The following is a 20,609-nucleotide window of genomic DNA, read 5'->3' as shown; positions in this document are numbered from 1 at the left end:
GTGTGTCCAGACTGTTCATCTGCACATTCTTCCACTTGCTTTTTACTTTCACTTTCACCAAACCAAGGTCGGGGTAAACACTCACTCACTTGGCCAGCTGCCAGTACAGTGTGCGGTGCCTGGGTTCTTTCCCTGCTGGACCATGATTTCTGGGAAATCCAAGTGCTGCACTGTAGCCTGAGTTCTGGTTTGATTGGCTGTCCTGGAACATGGGTGGGGTCTGCACTAAATAAAAGGAAGCAGCAGCTCGGAGGGAGACCCACCGCAGAAGCCTTTTGCTTGAGGAACGCAGAGGAAAAAACAAGATGGGTAAGCTTTGTTCTGATGATGTTAACCTGTTGCATTATAGTTTTAGAAAGTCTGTGTCTTCTCCACTGGAGGGACCGCAACTAATAATCTACATGACTGAATAGAAAAATGTAGGTGTCAACTGTGTAAAATATAGTTTTCTGCTTTTTCAGCCTCTCACTATGGAAATATCAGTAAAGTTGACACAACTGGTGCATCAGAGGAAACAGCAAGAGCTGATGGAAGAAGTTCCAGCGGTGAGTGACACTAAACTTTGCACTGACCATGATGAATAGGACCGGGAAGGAAAAGGGCCAAGCCAGGTCGACTGTGATAAAATGACCTTGAATGAATCAAATGCATTAGAAAGTTGTACATCTTTGTGTTTTGTATGTGAACAGCTTGGCTCTTTTACTGGAGACTTTTTTTTTTGTCTGCTCCTGAATTATGTGCGATACTTGTGGACAGCCATCTCAATTTTGAAAGGTTTGGCAAGAACAGTGGTGGAAAGTAACTAAGTACATTTGCTGAAATACTGTACAAATGCGGTACTTGTATTTCCATTTTGTTAGACTTTATACTTTTACTCCACTACATTTGAGATAGAAATATTGTACATTTATCTGCCAGCTGTAGTTACTAGTTACTTTGCAGATTAAGGTTTTACATGCAAAACATACGATAAGCTCATAAAATATGTTGCATAGTTAGAGGTTAAACTACCCATATATATATGGAGCAGTTAGACCTACAACATTAAAATACTTCTTGCAGGTTAATGCTTCAATTTAACACTCTGAAAGGGACTGTTCTTCAGAACTTTTACTTTTACTTTTACCTACTGATAGGCTACTAAGTACATTTTACTACTAATACTTTTATACTTAAACTCTGAATGCAGAACTTTTACTTTTAATAAAATTTTTTCCATTATGGTGTTGCTACTTTAAGTAAAGGATTTGAGTGCTTTTTCCACTACTGAGCAAGAGTGATCACTATGGGTGCACAAACCTTGGAATGATCATTTCAAATGTGCACCAGTAAAGCAGCCATGCACTGAGAAAGAACCAACCAAGGAGTTGCTGCTAACTTCATTCTCCCCTTGCAACGCAGGAGTGTCTGCATCTCAGGAAATGGCAGCGAGCGATCTGCCCTACATAGACAAGCACAAGGACAAGATCATGAGCGCAGCCAACAGACACGGAGTGGAACCCGCCGTCGTGGCCGGCATCATCTCCAGAGAGACCCGCGGGGGCCGGGGGGCGGGTCTCGACGGCGGCTGGGGCGACCACGGAAACGCCTACGGACTGATGCAGGTGGGCTGCGTGTTTCTGTCCGTCTGTGCGGCGGCCGGTGCGCACACGCTCCCCGCCGCCCGCCCGCCCGCACGGCCTTGACCATGTGTTATGTCTTCTGGCTCCCAGGTTGACAAGCGCTGGCACGAGCCCCGCGGCGGATGGGACAGCGAGGAACACATCAGTCAAGGCATCGATGTGTTTAAAGGCTCCTACTCTGACATCGAGGGACGGCATCCCAGCTGGAGCAAGGAACAGAAGCTGAAAGGTACGGATCGTCTTCGCCAGTCTGAAGAGTTCTGCATGCATTGTATCAAAAACTGTCGGTACCATGCCAGTTCAGTCAGTAAACAAATATCAAAAAGGTATTGATTTAGAAGTGTTATCTGCTGTTAAACATTTCTGAATGATGCCCAAACGTATGCATCAGTACCTGCTGAAGAACATGAAATAGTTTGAAATAAGAAAACGATTGTTCTCTCCCTGCTTCAGGGGCATTGAGTGCCTACAACATGGGTGCAGGGAGCGTGGACTCCTATGGGGGAGTGGACGCCCGCACTACCGGACGGGACTACGCCAATGATGTCACTGCCAGGTCCCAGTACTTTAAAAAACACGGGTATAACTGACAGTCCTGATACTACATGGTTTTACACTGATTATATTCAACAGATTTAGACTTCCTGGGGTAGTATATAGTATTATGACAAGGATAGGCTTATGCAAATATATCTGAATGTTTCATGTCAATTCCAAAATATGTTCCAGTATCTTGAGTTTTGTTGTTAATGTCTCCTTGACTGTGTGCCAAATTAAACATTTGTCAAGTTAGATGGTCTTCGAAATATTTGTACTGTCAAAACATTTCAAAACATTATTGGTGTTATCATCAGTGAAATATGTGGATTTTCACATCTGGTTTGTGTGTTTTTGTAAACTGGCAGTGAAGCTGGCTAGATTTAATACCAGATTTGACCATTTTATACAAGTGTTAAGTGTAAAGCAACTTCAGTCTCTCTTTTTTCTTTGAATAATTTACCTACTGAAAGCCTGTGTCATCATATTTGAGATTACGCTCACCCTAATTTGCAAATATAATACCTCTATACCGAGTGAAGCTTTCTTATTTTTATGTGCACCCATCGGTCAAAATCCAGCCAATCACACTGAGCTATCTCAGCACCATTGAAAATGGGCATCTGTTTATCTTTCCTTATACAACCATTGTATAATTTTCAGTTTCAGTTTCAGATTGACGTCCTTGTCACCAGATGCAAAGTGTACTTTAGACTGTACAATTACATAAGGTGAACAGTGCAAACTGACTGTACAATGTCCAGGTAAACTCCCCCTCAAGAGAATCCTCTGCTTTTCCAGGAAACCTGACCATGACAATACTTCACTGTGTCTATTTTGACCAGCAGGCTCAAGATTTAAATCTCCCAAAATCAACTACATTCTTATATTGCTCTAGTCCAAGTGTAATTGATTCTGGCATCAATAATCAATCAGTCAAATGTCAAACTAGGAAAGATTTTCAAGGGATTTCATGGATACTAAAAAGCCAAGTTATAGTGTTTTTCCTGCTGTGGAGAAAGACTTGTATATGAGAGTGTTTTCAAATGACAGGGTTGAAACTCAGTAGCAGGTCACTGGAGGATTAAAATGGGCCTCCAGCATTATCCCAGTCAAATCCATGTCCAAAAGCTACAGGCTATATATTGTATGCTGAAGCCTTCTCAACCCCCTGCAGAATAAAACACTGTGGGCTGGTAAGCTAAAAACAAGGCACATGTTACTTGATTATATCTAATAAACTTAAAAAATATGGTTTGTATGACAAGAAAACATATTCTGAAACGTGGGTATCCAATGTATTCTTAATGTTGCCTCAGGTCCAGCTTGCAGCAGACTTGGAAAGGCTTTAGCTGCATACAGTAATATAGCCGCTTTGTGCTGTAATACATACTGAGGGAACTGAGTGGAAGCTCATAACATGTGGTTGGACTACCAGTGACTGTCTCTCAGGCACCGAGGTGAGCTAGAGAGTTGCTCACAGTCACATGTCATGAAATTGATTTTGTAGTGTGACTTCTCGACAAGTCAGGTTCATATCTCTGGGTACAGAGAGGAGCAGGAGTCTGTCTGGTTGGCATATTTCACTGATGCTACTGATAAGCAGCTGACATCAGCAGGGAGATATGCTGTTTGTGACGTTTCCATATTGCAAAAAATTGATTGTTAAAGTGTCACACTTACACTCTCTGGCGGGGATGAAGGCGTTGAGGTGGGCTGAGTTTTTTGGCCCAGAATCTTCCCCAAGAGGCTGTTGGCGGTCCCTGTACAACCCCCCTCTTGACAAACGGACGGGTGACCTCCAGTGGAGGATTGTACATGGGGCCATAGCTACAAACAGACATCTGGTGCCCCTTGACCCCAGTATAGGGGAGGGATGTCCTTTCTGTTCTAGGGAGGAGTCTATACAACATCTTTTTATCCTGTGTCCTAGTCCTACTGCTTTATTTAGGTTGTTGGACTCATGGTTTCAGGCTCTGGGGGAAGGTTTTTCTTCTTCTCTCTCTCTGTCTCTTTCTCTCACTCTGTCTCTCTCTCGCTCTCATCATGTCAGATTAGTCATTGATCAGTCAGTGAAGGAACAGCAGGTCAGTTCTTCTTCTTCTTCTTCTTCTTCATCATCATCACTCTATGTGGTTCCATCCACTGTCAGGCTGCTGTGACCTCTGACCTCCTTATTGCTCCTTGTAATGTTGCTGATCTGCACTCCAAACATAATTTTATGCAAATTAACAGTTTTACTTTTGAAGTTAATTAATAATATCATTATTGTAATGATATATAATAATTATATTAATAATTAATAAAAATCAGTTTGGTTGAATATCAACTCGTCTGAGTTTAATTATTTCAGTTACATGTTAATCAAACAAACATATTTCAAAACCATGCTTATGGTGTGTGTGTGTATGTGTGTGTGTATGTGTGTGTGTGTGTGTGTGTGTGTGTGTGTGTGTTTTCAGCAGATAAGCCCATCTGTTAGCCCCTCCTCTTTGAATGTTTATGTAGCAGGTGGGGCCTACTTGCTAGTAAACATACACTAGTGTGTGTGTGTGTGTGTGTGTGTGTGTGTGTGTGTGTACTTGTGTGAAGAAAAATATTTGTAATCACTGTCACGTTCCTGCACATATATTAAAGATCCATAGTGTGTTTTTCTCTACATATTTAGCATAATTATGTGAACGTGAGTGTCAGCAAAGTAAATCAGCCATGACAGATTATATTTTTCTTGATTATGAGAAGTCATGACTCACAACATAGACAACAACAGAGAATTATATTGGTTTATTTTTGGAAAATAATTACATTTTAAAACTAAAATGTGCTCAGTAGAGCACAGACCTCCACCATGTGTGACAACCACCTTTTGGTGATATGCCACGCCCAAAACCACACCCCCTTTTGGCCAATCGACATGAAAAGTTAATCAGTTCTTCCTTGGCCCATAACCAACCTTCATACTAAGTTTTATGCAAATCTGTGCCCAACTTTTCGAGATATCCTGCTAACAGACAGACAAACACACATCTTAAACAATGTTTAAAAAATACCAAATTAAACAAAGACACAAAAGAAAGATATTTTAACCCATCAATCATAAACAACAACTTGATTCTTTTTTTTTTTAAAGATTTATTTTTGGCATTTTTATGCTTTATTTGACAGATATAGTGAAAGAGAGACAGGAAGGTATGGGAGAGAGAGCGAGGGGAGGACATACAGCAAAGGACCGTGTGCCGGATTTGAACCCGGGTCGCTGTGGAAAAAACTGAGCCTTATGGTACACGCTCGACTCAGTGAGCCACCTGGGCACCCCACAACTACTTGATTCTGTCTGGTTTCATATTTCATTCATTTCATTTTCTAATGTATAATATTCATGTTCCAGTACATGAGTCGTGTTAAAACCCTGTTCAGTTTCCCTGAATATAGAAAACATTCTGTTGACAGTAATTGATTAATCGTGTTCTTTACAGTAAAACGACTCATAAATCTATATGAAAATACAAACGTTAATATTCTCACATTAAGTTGTAAGTGTGTGTGTGATCCTGTACAGAGTGACTCTCTCCTATTTAAACCTCTCCTTTCCTCTCCACCTCCCAGTAGCAGCAACCGGTCAGACCGTTTCTACACAGCAGCTGATAACAGAGATCAAACCTCTCTGGGTGATCAGGATGTGACTGCTGCTCTCTCACCTCTGTCACCTTTCTGTTGTCCTCAGACAGGAGGAGGTTTCCGTGTGCTGTGTTTGGGTCCAGAGTGAGTTCACAGGCATCTGATGGAGAGAACGAGACACAATACAGCAGCGGTTTACCATCTAATACAACTGTTGTGTTTATTATTTGTTGATTTATTAACAAGTTGTCTGTTCCTCTACCAGCTACAGCCTGGTCTCCTCTACCAGGCCCAGGTAGCTTGGTGAACTTGAAGCCAAATGTGGTGTTAATCGTCCCTAGAGTTTTACTACTCTTTTTTTACTCCACATGTTTTACTGAACATGTGGAGATTTGTGAATGCCCCTTCATGGTTTGGAAATGAGAGGCCTTCTGACTCTTCCCCAATGAAAGGACTGCCTGTCAGGAATATAACTTTTGGTCATGGTCAATTATACAGCAGTTTGATATCACCCTACCTGCAAAAACAAGGCCTTAGTAGGCTTAAGCAAAAACACCAACAGACATCAGAAATGGTGAATACAACGGTGAATACAAAACAAACTGATCAGAACCCTTTGTTTGCTCTTACGGGCGACGTTCACCCCTGCCCAGGTCCCAGCAACACCACAAAATCTGACATTTGTCCGACATGCGAAAAGGCCGTAAGAAAAAACAGCAAAGCAGTTGCATGTGACTTTTGTGACCTTTTTATTGCCCTAAAACACGACCGCTCCTTGTCGGTGTTTGCTGCAGACCTCCCAAACAGAACGATTTTTATGAACTATTAGAATTGGCTATCAACGAATGTAACAATTTTATGAAATTTGAATCTATTATTATTGGGGATTTTAATACAAATGTACAGTCATCTTCAAAGAAAAATGGACTGGTGGACTCTTTGCACAATTTTAATAGATTATTTGGCCTCCAACAGCTTATAACAGAACCAATTAGGGTGTGTGCTAACGGTGAGTCAATTTTAGATTTGATATTGGTTTCAGACATCATTAAAATCGAGTCAGGTGTTTTAGATATTGGGATCAGTGACCACAAAATTATCTTTTGTACTCATAAGGTTACCAAATCAAAAGTCAACCCAGGACAGTAAAATTCAGTCAGCATTAGATCAATGAGAAAATACTCATTTATACAACAGTTACATGGGATAGATTGGTCTGCTGTTTTGGAACATGATGATGCTGATAAAGCATGGCATCTTTAAAATGAAATTCTTGTGTGTGCTTGACAAAGTGGCACCAATTAAGGAGGTTAGAATTAAACATAGGAGAGGTAAATGGATCACTTCTGAGATTCTAGATTTGATTAGAGAGAGGGACAAGCATCTGGTGAACTTTAAAAAATCTAAACTTCAGGCAGACCACAAGGCATATGTAAGCTATAGAAGATTCCTGGGCACCATCATTTCCCAGGACCTCAGTTGGGAGCAGAACATCAGCTCCATCATGAAGAAAGCCCAGTAGAGGATGTACTTTCTACACCAACTGAAGAAATTCGACCTGCCGCAGAAAATGATGGTGCAGTTTTACACAGCCATCATGGAGTCCATCCTCACATCCTCCATCACCATCTGGTTTGCTGCTTCTACTGCCAGGGACAAGTCCAGGCTGCAGCAGATCATCCACTCTGCAGAGAAGGTGATCGGCTGCAACCTGCCTTCTCTCCAGGACCTGTACGCCTACTTCACTCTGGCAAGAGACTGCGGCCTATTGCCAGCCAATAAAACAGCATTTATGGATATAGTGGGCTTCCCCGGTGTTGTCGGGTTCACTGATGGGAAGGACATCTGCATCATTGACTTGCTCTACTATTAATTAAACAGGGATTTTCTCATAACGTTTGTGAATACGGCCCCAGGAGCTGTGACATCCAGTAAAAGAAACATATTATGTAAATCCTTCATCATTTTACACTAAATGGGCAATGAGAAGACAGCCAACATGGCAGCCAGGACAAGCCAGAGAATAGCTTTACCTTCAGTCTGACTGCTGTCAGTGGGAAGGTGAGGAAGAGGAGCAGACTGTGGTTGAATGGAGGAAGCTCCTCTGTTTGCTGAAGTCTCCCCAACATCACTGACATCCACTGAGAGGGAGAGAGAGAGACAGAGAGAGTCAGAGAGCGGCAGACAGACAGACAGAGAGAGAGAGAGAGACAGACAGAGAGAGAGAGAGTGAGATAAATGGTAACTAACCCTAACCACAGAGCGTGCTGAGGAATACAAATACCTCAGCACCACCATCCATCACAAACTCATCTTCAAGAGAAATACCCAAAACATAGAGGCAACGCCTCTTCAACACAAACCGCCTCCACAACACTGTGAGGATGTGCAATAAAATCATTGGCACAGACCAGTAACCACTAACCAGCACCAACAAGGAAGGAGGAGTCTCATAGTCCAATGCTGACACTCAACTTCCTTTCAAGTGACTATGTCACTAAAAGGTCTACTGAGTTTCAAGTGAAACTCATAATTGTGTGAAGTCTCTGTAGAGGTTTGGGTTAATCTTAGGGTTGGGGTTAATTTTAGAGATAGGGTTAGGGTTAGGGTTAGGGTTAGATAGTCTGTAGAGATGGACCAAATAGACAAGTGGCACTTTGTTGAACATCTACTTTTCATCACTTGATTGTTAGTTTAGTGGCAACGTTGGACTATCCAAATAATGTGTTACCAGTGTTTAAATATAAATTCATGAGACATCTGTGTCTTTTTTGTTTTTCACATGTTCGTATTTTTATCTCCCCATGTCTTACCTTTGGGTCCTGAGCTGCTGTTGGACAAACTCTACTCTAGATCATTCCTGTTGATCTTCTTCAAAACCTTCTTGGTCACCTCCAGAGTGTTTTTGTTGAAGGTCTGCACCATCTGATCCACTGTGTCCTCCCTGTCAGCATTTTCCACTTTGCTCTTTTTGATGGCTGGGAAGCCTTCCAGGATGTCGTCCTGCTGCAGGAACCACTGGAAGCGCTTGAGCTCTTCCCCTCCCAAATCCTCCAGTGTTTCCAACAGCTTCTCTTTATCCATCGTCATCATTGCTCCCTGGTAAAATCGGCCAATATTTTACACTCAAAGGACAACTATGCAATTTCTCCACTGGGATCATTAAAAATGAATTCTCGTCAATACCAGTATTATAGATGTGGAAGTTTTGTAAAAGTACTTTGTCAGCCAGATCATAAAAGGTAATTGATAATGTAATTAATAATATTTGTTCTATTGTCTGATCATATATAACCCTTTGGTATAAACACACAGCACTTATATACCTATGAACTTCTCCAACAAGGTTGTAATTGTTCAAATAAGTTAAAATGTGTACAGTACAATTTACAGTAAGACAATTAAAGTCACTGTGGGCTCAATTCTGGATCTTTTTATAAACCTAATATAACTTAAAGCTGATGGCCTGCAGATTGTGGAGGCTGGTTTGGTGTCATTTCGAGGACTGAAGGATCGAAGGTGTGGAAGGATTTAGACTTATTTACTGTAGGTTTACAGTTTATGAGAAAAAAACAGTGATTAACTTTATTTCCACTAGGTAGCAGTGAACAAAGGATTCCTCTCATATGGGCTTACATCCTCAGAAAATTGAACAACTGAGGCACATATGGCTGATTTTTTAACTTTGGATGGTTGGTGTAGCGCCACCATCAGGAAGATTGCGCCCATATTACAGTCTTTTGCAAAGTTTTGTGCATTTTTGTGCATGGGAAGGCAGTTTTTATAAGAAAGAAAGAAAGAGATAACACATACAAAAACAATAGCCTGCCTGACCTGAGGAGTCAGATGCACTAAAACACATTTTCTGAGAAGTTAAATGGAATCTATGTGTTGCTTGTGGTGAGAAACGACATTATCAGTCATTATCTCAACACTTGAGCACGTGTGGAATTGCTGGTATTTTAGGCACACCACTCTTTAAGCCATCATGCATGTAGCCTATACTAGTCTCTCTCACTCACTCTCTCCTTTTTCAGATATGTGTGTCTTCTAAGACCCAATCCCAAAGTCTGCACTCACTGACTCGCAGACTTTGAGGCACGTTCCCGATAAACTTTCAACCTCATGTCAAAAGTTTAAGAAGGTTGTATTACATGCTCTCTTTGTGTGAGAGACAGATCATCTGCCTGTTTATTCTTCAGTTTAGTATAGGTTTTGTTTGTATACCTTCTTGCTGTGGCGTGTTTGCTACAAGCACAGACCTTAGTTCTGCTCTGTTGACATTAGTTTTTGTTGTTTTTTGTATTTTCTTGCTGAGTCTATATAAAAGACTAAAACTACTTCTGCCACTGTGTCATCTATGCATTTGGGTCCTATACTCAGCATTACACCTAGGCCTATTTAACATTATTCATCACCATTTTTTCATTTTACCATAATAATGCTGTTTTAATGCTGACTTCATCACCATCCTCATATACACAGTCAAACACTTTTACACATACAATGCAATTCCACACAGTTCACTTGGTAGGATCCGTACCTTGCTTCACATCCAGATCCAGTCAAACATACTTTCTGCCTTCATCTGTAGAGGAAACACTGGCAGACTTCAGTCCTGGTGTCTGTGTTCATTTGATCTGAGGCTGCTGTCACATCCTCATAACTTAACTACCAAAGTCTAGAAACGTCACACTAAACCAGTCTAACCTTTGTTAGTCTGAGGTGGAGAAATCACAGATCAGGAGGTGTGGCTTTAATGTGTCCAACAACATCATCTACAATGAAATAAAAGGTAGTCTAAGCACAGGAACATAATGCATGGAGCTGGGCAAATAAGACCACATGTAAATTTCACAATTTTTATTTTATTTTATTAAAACTAAGTCATATTTGAAAGCTACTTTAGCTGACTGTGGGGTCAAACATGGTGAAAAGCTGATTATGTATTCACACATCCCATTGTTCTAGAACAGTGGTTCCCAAACTGCGGTCCAAGACCCTCTTTGTCCTTTGACCCCATGCTTATGATGAAGGACTATATAAAAAAAATTACTTGATCTTGAACTTGATTCACACCCACGTTGCTCTGATAATGTGCCTTGCTGTGGTTTGTTGGAGCACATATCAGCGTCTTGATCACAAAACACAACTCAGCTGGAGTCTCCTCATTACCTCAACCAGTAACGAGAACCGCACATATTAACTAATTAGTCTGCTGTGTTAACCAGAAGTAAGCTGTGACTGAAAGGTTGTAGGTGTTGTTCCAAAAGTTGGATCCCCTGAAAAAATGCTTTAGTGTGTGTTTGCTGCTGTGCAAATAAATTATAGTGGGGGAAATGTGCTTTATAAATAACAAGTAAACATTAGACATGTTTGATAAATGAGCTATGTGGAATTGCATTGTATTGTTAAAATATATGCCTGTGTATATGATGATGGTGGTTACATCGTTCAACGTATGTATTTGATGCTTACAGGTGTGAATATTCATTAGTTAACTGTACTGAGATTTCCCACATTTCTGTCTGACTTTGGGGCCAAACTGAACCTTCTGTAAGAATGTTTTACACGTTTTACTTTTAGTGTTGCCAGATAAAATCAACACCAGGCCTCAAGTTAGACTGTTGCCAAACCTCATTTCATCAGAAAGAGATGAGGAAGTCACAGAACTGGTCTGACAGCTTGGATAAATTTGACTGAAATTTGATCCACTGTTTATACACTGAGTGCAGGGATGGACTGGGGCAAAAAAAACCCAGCCCTGGACTTTGATCCAGACCAGCCCACCATAACCGGCGTGCAATATTATTCTAAACTCAACAAAAATATAAAAGCAACATGCAACAGTTTTCAAGATTTTACTTGGTTACAGTTCATATGACAAAATCGTTTGAGAGAAATTCTGGGCAAAGGAGAAATGTATCCGGAAACTTTTTCACAAGACAAGTGCACGGTTCCTTCAGTTTCTTACTCTCACAGACACACAGACATGAGAGTGGGACACGGTTAGGTAGCTTTACTCCCACAATATTGTATAAACACACTGCGGACACGCACAGCTGATTTGACTCTACAACAGAACATCACTTACTTCCTAGTTTTTGTTGTTCATAAAGAAGGAATTTCACTAGTCTCACAATGAAACTGGTTGTACTTCAGCCTCATAGTTACAGAGTCAAGACATGTTTGGAACATGCTGTTTGGTCTAACTACATTCTCCGTTTGTGTGATGCCCACAAAAGGGTTTTGTGATATTGAAAAGTATTTTTGTTTCTATAAAGGTTTTTGTCATTTATTTTGAAAAGGTTTTTGTTTATTTTTATAAAACTTTTATTTATAGACCACCACTGATCTAGCATTGTGATCTACAGGTCATTTAATGGCATACTATTTTATTTTATGACAGTAGGTGGCAGTAGGCTACCTTTCTATAACTTCACTGGAACTGGGTAGGCAAGTACAGGCACCAATCCTGTTCATAATCCAAACGCTTGGAGAAAGGACAGTCACGTTGTACCCTCTCACTTCATTTCCTGTGTTTCAGGATTATTATAATCTGTTAACAGCACCAAGCCTGAGACCCGTTACATTTACTTAAACACATTTTCCCATGGTTTTGCTCTGCATTGGAAGCTGTCAGTGTTTCAGATACACTGGAGCTCAAAACACGGACTAAAGCAATTCACCTCGCCCCAATCTGATTTTCAGTGATGTTCCTCTCCCATAAGCAAGTTAAAACCTCCATGCTACTTGTATGACAACCTGGTGGGTGCCAGTGTTTGCTCAAGTACACAGGCAACAAAGAAAACTGAGGAAACAATAAAAGGCCTCAGAAAATCACCGCACTGTTCACTGCTTACTATCATGGTGCTGGTACCACATGATAGTATAAACGCCAGTCATAAATACAACTTGCCTTTTACAGCTTTGCTGGTGGGGCTGTTCCTCTGCATTTTGCTCTGTTTTTGGAATACCTAATTTATTCAGAGGCATGATGAATATATGGCTCATGGGGCTTGCGTAAGAAGCAGAGACAGGCACAGAGCAGATGTCTTTGAATGCTTTAGTGATGAAGTTGCACAGGGTTACAGAGTTACAGATAATATAGATGAGAACAGATGTATGGATGTATGGTGAATATTGAATACAATGATAAACCATTACTATACAGTATGTTGCTACTGGAACATATTATTGCTGATTATCGAGTTAATAGATTAATTAACATAAGACATAACACCCATTAATGTGAAAATTAGAGATGAATAAATCAGCCATCAGCGTTTCAGTGTATCTGAAAAAACACCCAAAACCCATCAAAATACCCGTCACCATAATCACCACAAAACTATTGAATATTAAACGACAAATCCACCCTTGGATACTCTCACACTGTTAGATATCATCAATCTGTGATGTTCAGTGCATTCCACAAGTTATTTTGTGATGAAGTGTTGTAATTTACTTTTTGGGTGTAGCAACACTTTCCCTCAACCTGCCTCATCTACTTCTACTTCAGTTAGCGATTTTCCCAGAATGCCTTCTTACAACCCCCAGAGAACGTGCCTGAACTTGTTGCTTTCAATCAAAGGTGGGTGTGTGGATATATGAATACACATAGTTAGCCACTAATTTGGGAACACTGGGGTAATTCTATTATCACAGCCACGCCCCCCTTACTCTAAATGCAACATGTCTTGTGGCTGCATTGCATTCTGGTCTATAGAGGCTACTGTTGGTGGAGAAATTGGTGTCTCTGCCTCTTCTATGATGAGAAAGCCGAGACAAAAACCCATGCTCTTTGATTCTGAGGGATTGACACCAAAATGTGACATTTACTTTGATATTTAAATCGCAAAAAAAATCAGCTATCAAATTGCACTGTAGCTGCACTGGATATATCTTGACGTGACGTGATGTCATCTATGTTTCACCAGTTAAACATCAATCAGCATACAACAAAATGAGCCTAGAAATGCAAGATAGGCTACTGTACATTGTCAATTGCTGTTTATAACAGTTTTAAGTGATTCAGGGGGGATTTTTCCTTTGACACATCTGCTGTCTTGTCCTCTTCACATGGTGAACAGCAAGTGACCGCTGAAGCTGCTAGTGTGAGTACTATCGTCATAGATCCTTGTGTTGTGCCAGAGACGCAGAAACACGACATCTCCGACCTCCAGAAGCAGTGACACACCATTAGCGGCAGTCCCATAACCAGACTTCCGGTGTTCATAGGCCATAAATATCTGCTCTTTATTCTTGACCAACATGGCGGAGGAGGCAATCGAAGCATGTCCATATGCGCTGACATAGAACTGGAAGTGGTACACCCCCCTCACTGGTGCGGTGAAGACACCTGGAACAAACAGCTTATCGGTCAAACAGCAGCTACCTAAAATTCTGTATTAAAGGACGACTGGGTTCTGTTTGGGTTGGTCAAGTTATATGAATTGTATGTAATTTTTTGTTATTGTTCAATTCCATAGTGCAATATAATATATAATATATAATATACCTCTGTGGGGGTTGTAGGCATTTCCGATGTTTGTGGCGACACGTCTGAAAACCAAATTGGTGTGTGCCTTGTAGGGTCCAGTGTATCCATGGCCAGACGCCAGTAGTGAGGCTGAGAAAGCCACCTGTTTGACTGAAATGACACAAACATATTTTCTTCTAGTTTCAAATGTCAGTGTTGCATATGTAACTGTGCTACTGTTGTCAGTCACATTATTTAATATCATGACTGAAAATACACGGCAAAATGCATTTTTCTTTTCTAAATGGGTTAGGGTTAGATTAGGGTTAGTTAAAACAAAAATCAAAATATTAAATGGAAAATGTTTAAAAGTGAATATAGAAGATCCAAATAAATGTTTGTTTAAAATTGTAATAATTTTTAACAAATGTCAGAAAGAAACTGTTTATAAAATCCACTTTGTTTATAGATTGCATTATACTGAGGGAGAATAAAAATGAGTCATTATGCATGGGTTTTGGACCTCGCATTTGGGTGTAAAATGCCATTAAAAAGCCGTCTCATGCTACTGTGTATATACATGCTTGAACAAGATACATTAAAAAAAAATATATATTTCTTTAAAGCATCGTGAATTTGAAATCTACGTTCATGCTCAATCAAAATAAAATCTTTATGCTGATTTTATTGTTTGTTTTATTGATTGTAGACTTGGCTTTCACAGAGGCAAGGGCGGTTGCTTGAGCTGAACATGAAGGTGATTTAAACATTCAGAATATTAGTATGGATAAATTTGTCATGCAAAGTCTGAGTCCTACTCAAGTCGGTCCTTTCTCCATAATACCTTGTAACTGTCTCTTCAGGATGTCCACCTGGCTCTTCTGCTTCTCCAGTTCTCTTAGCCTCTTTGCCTGTGCTACAACAATACACATACACAATATTGATCAACCGAGGAGAATGTATTTTGAACATTGCCAGATGGCCAGATTTTTAAAGCCGTCTGCTTGAACATCAGTCTTAAAACCCTACCTTCATTTTCTTTCTGCAAGTAAATCATCTTTACATTCAGGTTAACCAGTTGGATGTATTGCTGGGAGTGAGGGGAGATCACACATGTTGGTTTTCCCGCCTGCCCTCCACACAGACAGTAGCCCAGCAACAGCAACCCAAACACAGTGGTCCCCATGGATAGACTGGCTACCTGACCTTCTTCGGGTAAAGTGTGCGCTTCTATTCTAGTCTTTATATACAGTCCCCAAACCTGTTGTGTTCAGATTCAGAGGAAAAACACACACCGGATTCGTTTGTTGACAATTTGGGATGAGCCCAGGATGTTCCGTTTCACACGAAACAAGTTCAAGTTCCAATTTATTTATATAGCACACTTAAAAACAACACTTTCCATGCGCCCTGCACATCCAACCTGCTTATCAGGATTGCGCAATTGGGAAGGACAATCAGAAAGAGAGGAGAGTGTGTCACTGCCGTGGAAAAGGAGGCTTACAGAGAATTCTTCACCTAAATATTGCAATTATTTCCTATCAGACATTGTTTGGACAAAATACACTTGGATCACTTGGACAGCGTGTTAAGTTTCCGTCTTTTAGAATGATTAAAAACAGCACACCACAGCATTTTTTAAACTTTTTGTTGGTAGTAATTTAGAGTAGTCTCCAGACCCAGTACCGTGATCTGGAGTGGAAGAGGTTTCAAAGTGGGTTTTCTTTGTTCAGAGAAGAGATGCAAGGCAAGGCAAGGCAAATTTATTTATATAGCACATTCCATACCCAAAGGCAACCCAAGGTGCTTTACAGAGTACACAGGCAAAAGCACAAGAAACAAATGATAAAAACATTAAAAGCGAGCAAGCAAAAGTACATAGAATAAAAGCAATAAAAGCAAACAGGCAAATGCACACAGAATTAAAAAAAAAAAAAACAAAAAAAAAAAAAAAAGTTAGTATAAAAGAAAATTAATTAAAAGCAATGGTAAACAGGTAGGTCTTTAGCTTGGATTTGAAAGTAGTCTGCATTGGCTCAAGTCTCAGCTCCACTGGCAATTTGTTCCACATTTGAGCAGCATGGAAGCTAAAGGCAGCTTCACCATGTTTTGTTTTTACTCTGGGAACAGTCAGTAATCCAGAACCAGCACAATAGCATTGCAATGACATAGAACTCATTTGGATGTAAAATCACAAACACTGCAAATTCACACTTCAACTGTTGGTCATTTGAGCACCTCAGGTACAATGGAAGTGAATAATATCAGTATTTTTACTGCCCCCACCTGGGGTTTGAACTCATTACCCTTGCCTCCGAAGGCAGTTGACATACACACTGAGGCAGTGATGTCATTGTTGCGTTTCTCCCAGTATGACTTTACGAGTGCTTGGTTTTAAAGCTGATGAATTTTAGAGAACTTTGATGGTTTTAATGTCCAAGATTGTCTTTTGCCACTGTTATAATGGAATCTGCTTGAACAAAGGAGGCAGTGGAAAAACTTTACAATTAAATTGAACTAATTTTGTGTACTGAATATGGCCATTTTTCAATTGTGGGCATAATTCTGTTTTAGGGTGTATAAAATTTGAGGTTACATAACTGTAAAACTGTAAAATAATTTTATAGATCATTTTCAACTTTTCCACTTTGAGAATGTTTTCTCATTTTTGATCAAGCTACACAAAATAAGACCCTGAATACATTACTTGAGTTTGTGGGTAAAATTATGATTTGTATATGTATCCCTGTTGTTCTGTCTGTCAGCCCTTACACCCTTAAACAGTCTCTGCGTTGTGTTAATTTTAAAGTATATTGACTCCAGGGTGGACAGAGAGAGGAGACAGTGGTACAGAAGGGAGACACGAGTCCTGATGGCGGTTGAGGCAGAGCGGGTTTTCTGCATTTAATAGCTTGTTTTCTCTCTTGCAGCACCACACACAGCATACAGGCAGCTGACAAAAAACTACGGCAACACAACAGAAAGGAAGGATACGCAAGGAGGTGACAATACGTGCCAAAAAAATGCAAGAACGCCCTCTACTGGCGATATAGTGTAACTCACTTCCTTGTGTATAAAATATAGGCCTATGTACTGTATGTCCTCACAATATTTTGGACATATTATACATTTGGACACATTATAGCTTTTGGGTGGACAAATTTGCACGTGACATAGATATACCTATGACTTGTAATGTCACAGACCACAACTAATTTTAGTTAATAATTAAAGTTTAGTTAATAATTAAATCTATACATATACTGTAACCATACTTCTGATCTATTTTATGTGGTTGGTGATACTTAAGAAAACGCAAACACAGTTAGAAACACTCATAATGTCAACAGACTGGTGGTTTGTGTGTCTGAGTGTCTGGTTCACACCTCAGCTTGTAGTTTCCAGTGTCGTCCACAGCAGGGCTCTCTCTCTCTCTCTCTCTCTCTCTCTCTCTCTCTCTCTCTCTCTCTCTCTCTCTCTCTCTCTCTCTCTCTCTCTCTCTCTCTCTCTCTCTCTCTCTCTCTCTCTCTTCCACTGACAGCCACAGTGGCCTACATGACAGGACTCAACATGACTGCTCTGCTCTCTCTTGTACTCCAAGTTGGAGGCTTGCACAATGGCAGCGCATATTTAAATGTGTTAAGTAACTTGAAACACCATTTTCTAGTTGTTGTGTTATAGTAGCTATACTGTAAGTGTGTGCGCTACACAGAACAGAGATTGTGGTCAATGTACACTAAGGCCACTATGAGGTGCATGGGAGCATTTCCCGTTCTTGAGGCAAACCACAGGAAGTTGCATCATGCGCTACATGGTGAAACAGCAGACTGCGCCCTGTGGTGGCAGAAATTGACTAACAGGATGAAGGTTGAGTAAAGCATCAGGTCTGGAGAGAAGCGTGGAGTCTGAATGACAGACACTCATCTCTCTTAAAGCAAGACAGATGTACATGGAAACACTAAACAACAGCAATACAAGACACTTCCTTTTTTCATGAAGCACACTGATGAGGTGAAACCGGGTAAAAGCCATTATCCCTTATTGATTTCCCTTATTAAATCTTTGTGAATCATAAAAAGGAGGAGATGTAGATAAAGAGAAGCAGACGAGTTAGAGAAGGATTTTGAAGCTTGGAGGCAGTTGAGATGTGGATGCAGCCCAGTATCAGGAAGATGTCCCTAATGTTTGTCATAGGCATGTTGGTACTTGACATAAACAAAAACCAGAAGTAGTCCAAGATGTTATTGATGCAGTTTGTTGAGAGTGATGATGGCAGAAGGCACAAACTCTTGCTCAAAGAAACTCCTGGATTTTTACAAATCCAGGAGTTGTACCCGTGGGCAGATGGGAGGAGGGTGAAACATGAGTTGGGGAGGTGTTCAGGCTCATGTCCAACAAGTCTGTCTTTTCCTTATCAAGATGACGGATAATTTGTTGCCTCTCTGAAACAGGTGACTACTACTAATTAGGAAGGTATCAGTTTTGTTTTGCTCCATGATTGCATGCAGTGAACATAAATCAGAAAAGGCAATGTATGCAGACACCTTATCTTGCCCTGTGTGTGTGTGTGTGTGTGTGTGTGTGTGTGTGTGTGTGTGTGTGTGTGTGTGTGTGTGTGTGCGCGCTCCCTCTCTCTGTTTAGTCCTGCTGCAACACGCTGCTGCCCTGCATTTCTATCAGCCCATCTTTGATGTGAGTCAGACTGGAGACAAGGGGAGGAGGAGGAAGAGGGGGAGGGCTCGGTGTAATGACAGGGTTAGAAAAGTAACTTTACACCAAAGCGACAACACAACAATGGACCACGCCTCCACCCCTCTCTGCCTCTCTCTCGCTCTCTCTCTGGCACTCTTTCTCTTTCTTACCTCTCTCTGACCATATATGGTAGGAAATTCGTGAAAAAGCTCATTGGTGGATGGGAGAGAAAGTGCCAGGTAGACCTTTTCCCTACTGCCGGAGCCAATTTGGACACGTTTGTTTTGGTAGTAGCCCGAGGTTATGTCTTTTTTCTCCTCATTTAACATCTGTTTAAATATTACCTACTCTTCAATCTCTTGTCCAGTTAGTGTAAGAATAAAAGAAAAGAGAATATACCTCAAATATGTAAGATAAAAGGGACTCCCTTTTATCTTACATATTTGAGGGAGGATTTAAAATATACATACGGTATAGTATACTGTATTTGCTGTATTTTAAATGCTTGCACTGACATTGGCCCTCTATCTCGTACAATAACTTTCAAGAACTTGTCAATGAAAACACATAAAAGTGAATATAGAAACATATTTTGTGCTGCAGTCTACATGTTGAATTCCCCTTTACATCTGTCTCGTCTCACTACATGCAGTTATGAGTTTATTTCCCCCATGGACACATCAGCGGTGCCACACCCCTGCTCCCCTCTACCTCTCCTCCACAGGAGCTGCAGGTACAGGCGAGGCCCTGCATTCCTAAACCACACACACACACACACACACACACACACTACACTGCATCCTCCGACTCTATCTGACCAGATGCTCATTTCATTGTAAAATACTGATTGCGTCTCTCATATCTCTCCTACTCACCTATCTTAATTTTAGAGAGTGGGAGTTAATCATCATTAGAAAACTTGTGGAATAAGAACAGATTGGCTTTATATTATAGACACAAGAAGCCAGTTTTCTGCTCATATCAATTATGTTACCTCTTAATGCAAAACAAAAAAAAAAACAAAAAACAAAACATATCACAGAATATGTTTACATATATGTTTCAAAATATACTAAAAAAGTAGCCAAAAGAAGTAGCCTACTACTACTACTACTACACCTAGATTAAATTAATTCATAATATACTTTGGACACTGGAAATACATTTTCTTCCTATTATTAACAACATACATCTGTAAGTATATCCAAAATATATTTTGGACAGTCAAAATATATTTTGAAGGATTTCTTGGCCATATGGGAAATCAGAGCAAAAATAGTTGCACACAATCAGTGAGGTGAGTGATAGTCTTCATCATGCTGTATAAGGCCCAACCCCATCCCTGCCTGTGGCCCACTGTGTATATGCTGCCTTCAAGTGCTGTTGGAAACATTGAAAATATATAAAAAATTAAAAAATAAAATATATATAAAAAATATTATTTCTATTATGCCTAACTTGCGATGTGACATTTGCGAGAGCAAGGAAGTCATGTCAACAACTGATGGTGAGTGCTGTATTTTACAACCACTAATAATTACTGAATTAAAACATGAATTACATGCCTAGTGCTGATTTCCTCCTCTTTATTATGATGCTGCAGCACAAAGTAGCTTTGTGCCTCTTGATTTCTAAAATTAAAAAACGACCACAATAAA

The 20,609-nt window shown here is 40.3% G+C and overlaps 3 protein-coding genes across 3 annotated transcripts; 1 reads left to right on the top strand and 2 right to left on the bottom strand.

Moving 5' to 3' along the window:
- The first annotated feature begins 92 nt into the window (after window positions 1–92).
- On the top strand, window positions 93–2,796 carry LOC139662768 (lysozyme g-like). The gene is made up of 5 exons (XM_071541477.1): window positions 93–309; window positions 462–545; window positions 1,402–1,604; window positions 1,713–1,851; window positions 2,076–2,796. The coding sequence occupies exons 1-5, from the start codon at window positions 306–308 to the stop codon at window positions 2,210–2,212; spliced, it is 567 nt and encodes a 188-aa protein (XP_071397578.1). The 5' UTR covers window positions 93–305; the 3' UTR covers window positions 2,213–2,796.
- Window positions 2,797–4,952: 2,156 nt separating this feature from the next.
- LOC139662776 (caspase b-like) lies at window positions 4,953–10,444 on the bottom strand. Its single transcript, XM_071541488.1, has 4 exons — window positions 10,321–10,444; window positions 8,591–8,876; window positions 7,811–7,918; window positions 4,953–5,937 (listed from the first exon to the last, which is right to left on the bottom strand). Exon 2 carries the CDS (start codon window positions 8,868–8,870, stop codon window positions 8,622–8,624), a length of 249 nt encoding a protein of 82 aa, XP_071397589.1. The 5' UTR covers window positions 8,871–8,876; window positions 10,321–10,444; the 3' UTR covers window positions 4,953–5,937; window positions 7,811–7,918; window positions 8,591–8,621.
- Window positions 10,445–12,838: 2,394 nt separating this feature from the next.
- On the bottom strand, window positions 12,839–15,464 carry LOC139662775 (complement C1q-like protein 4). Its single transcript, XM_071541486.1, has 4 exons — window positions 15,289–15,464; window positions 15,104–15,175; window positions 14,299–14,430; window positions 12,839–14,139 (listed from the first exon to the last, which is right to left on the bottom strand). The coding sequence occupies exons 1-4, from the start codon at window positions 15,443–15,445 to the stop codon at window positions 13,856–13,858; spliced, it is 645 nt and encodes a 214-aa protein (XP_071397587.1). The 5' UTR covers window positions 15,446–15,464; the 3' UTR covers window positions 12,839–13,855.
- Window positions 15,465–20,609: the final 5,145 nt, after the last annotated feature.

The sequence above is a fragment of the Centroberyx affinis genome, unplaced genomic scaffold, assembly GCF_046629955.1.
Source record: "Centroberyx affinis isolate AG114_WGS23_722 - 3 ecotype Tasmania unplaced genomic scaffold, CSIRO-AGI_Caff_v1 ptg003890l_1, whole genome shotgun sequence".
In the NCBI taxonomy this organism is placed as follows: domain Eukaryota; kingdom Metazoa; phylum Chordata; class Actinopteri; order Beryciformes; family Berycidae; genus Centroberyx; species Centroberyx affinis.
The sequence above is the reverse complement of the archived record's forward strand: the minus strand, read 5'-3'. Positions and strand labels throughout refer to the sequence as shown.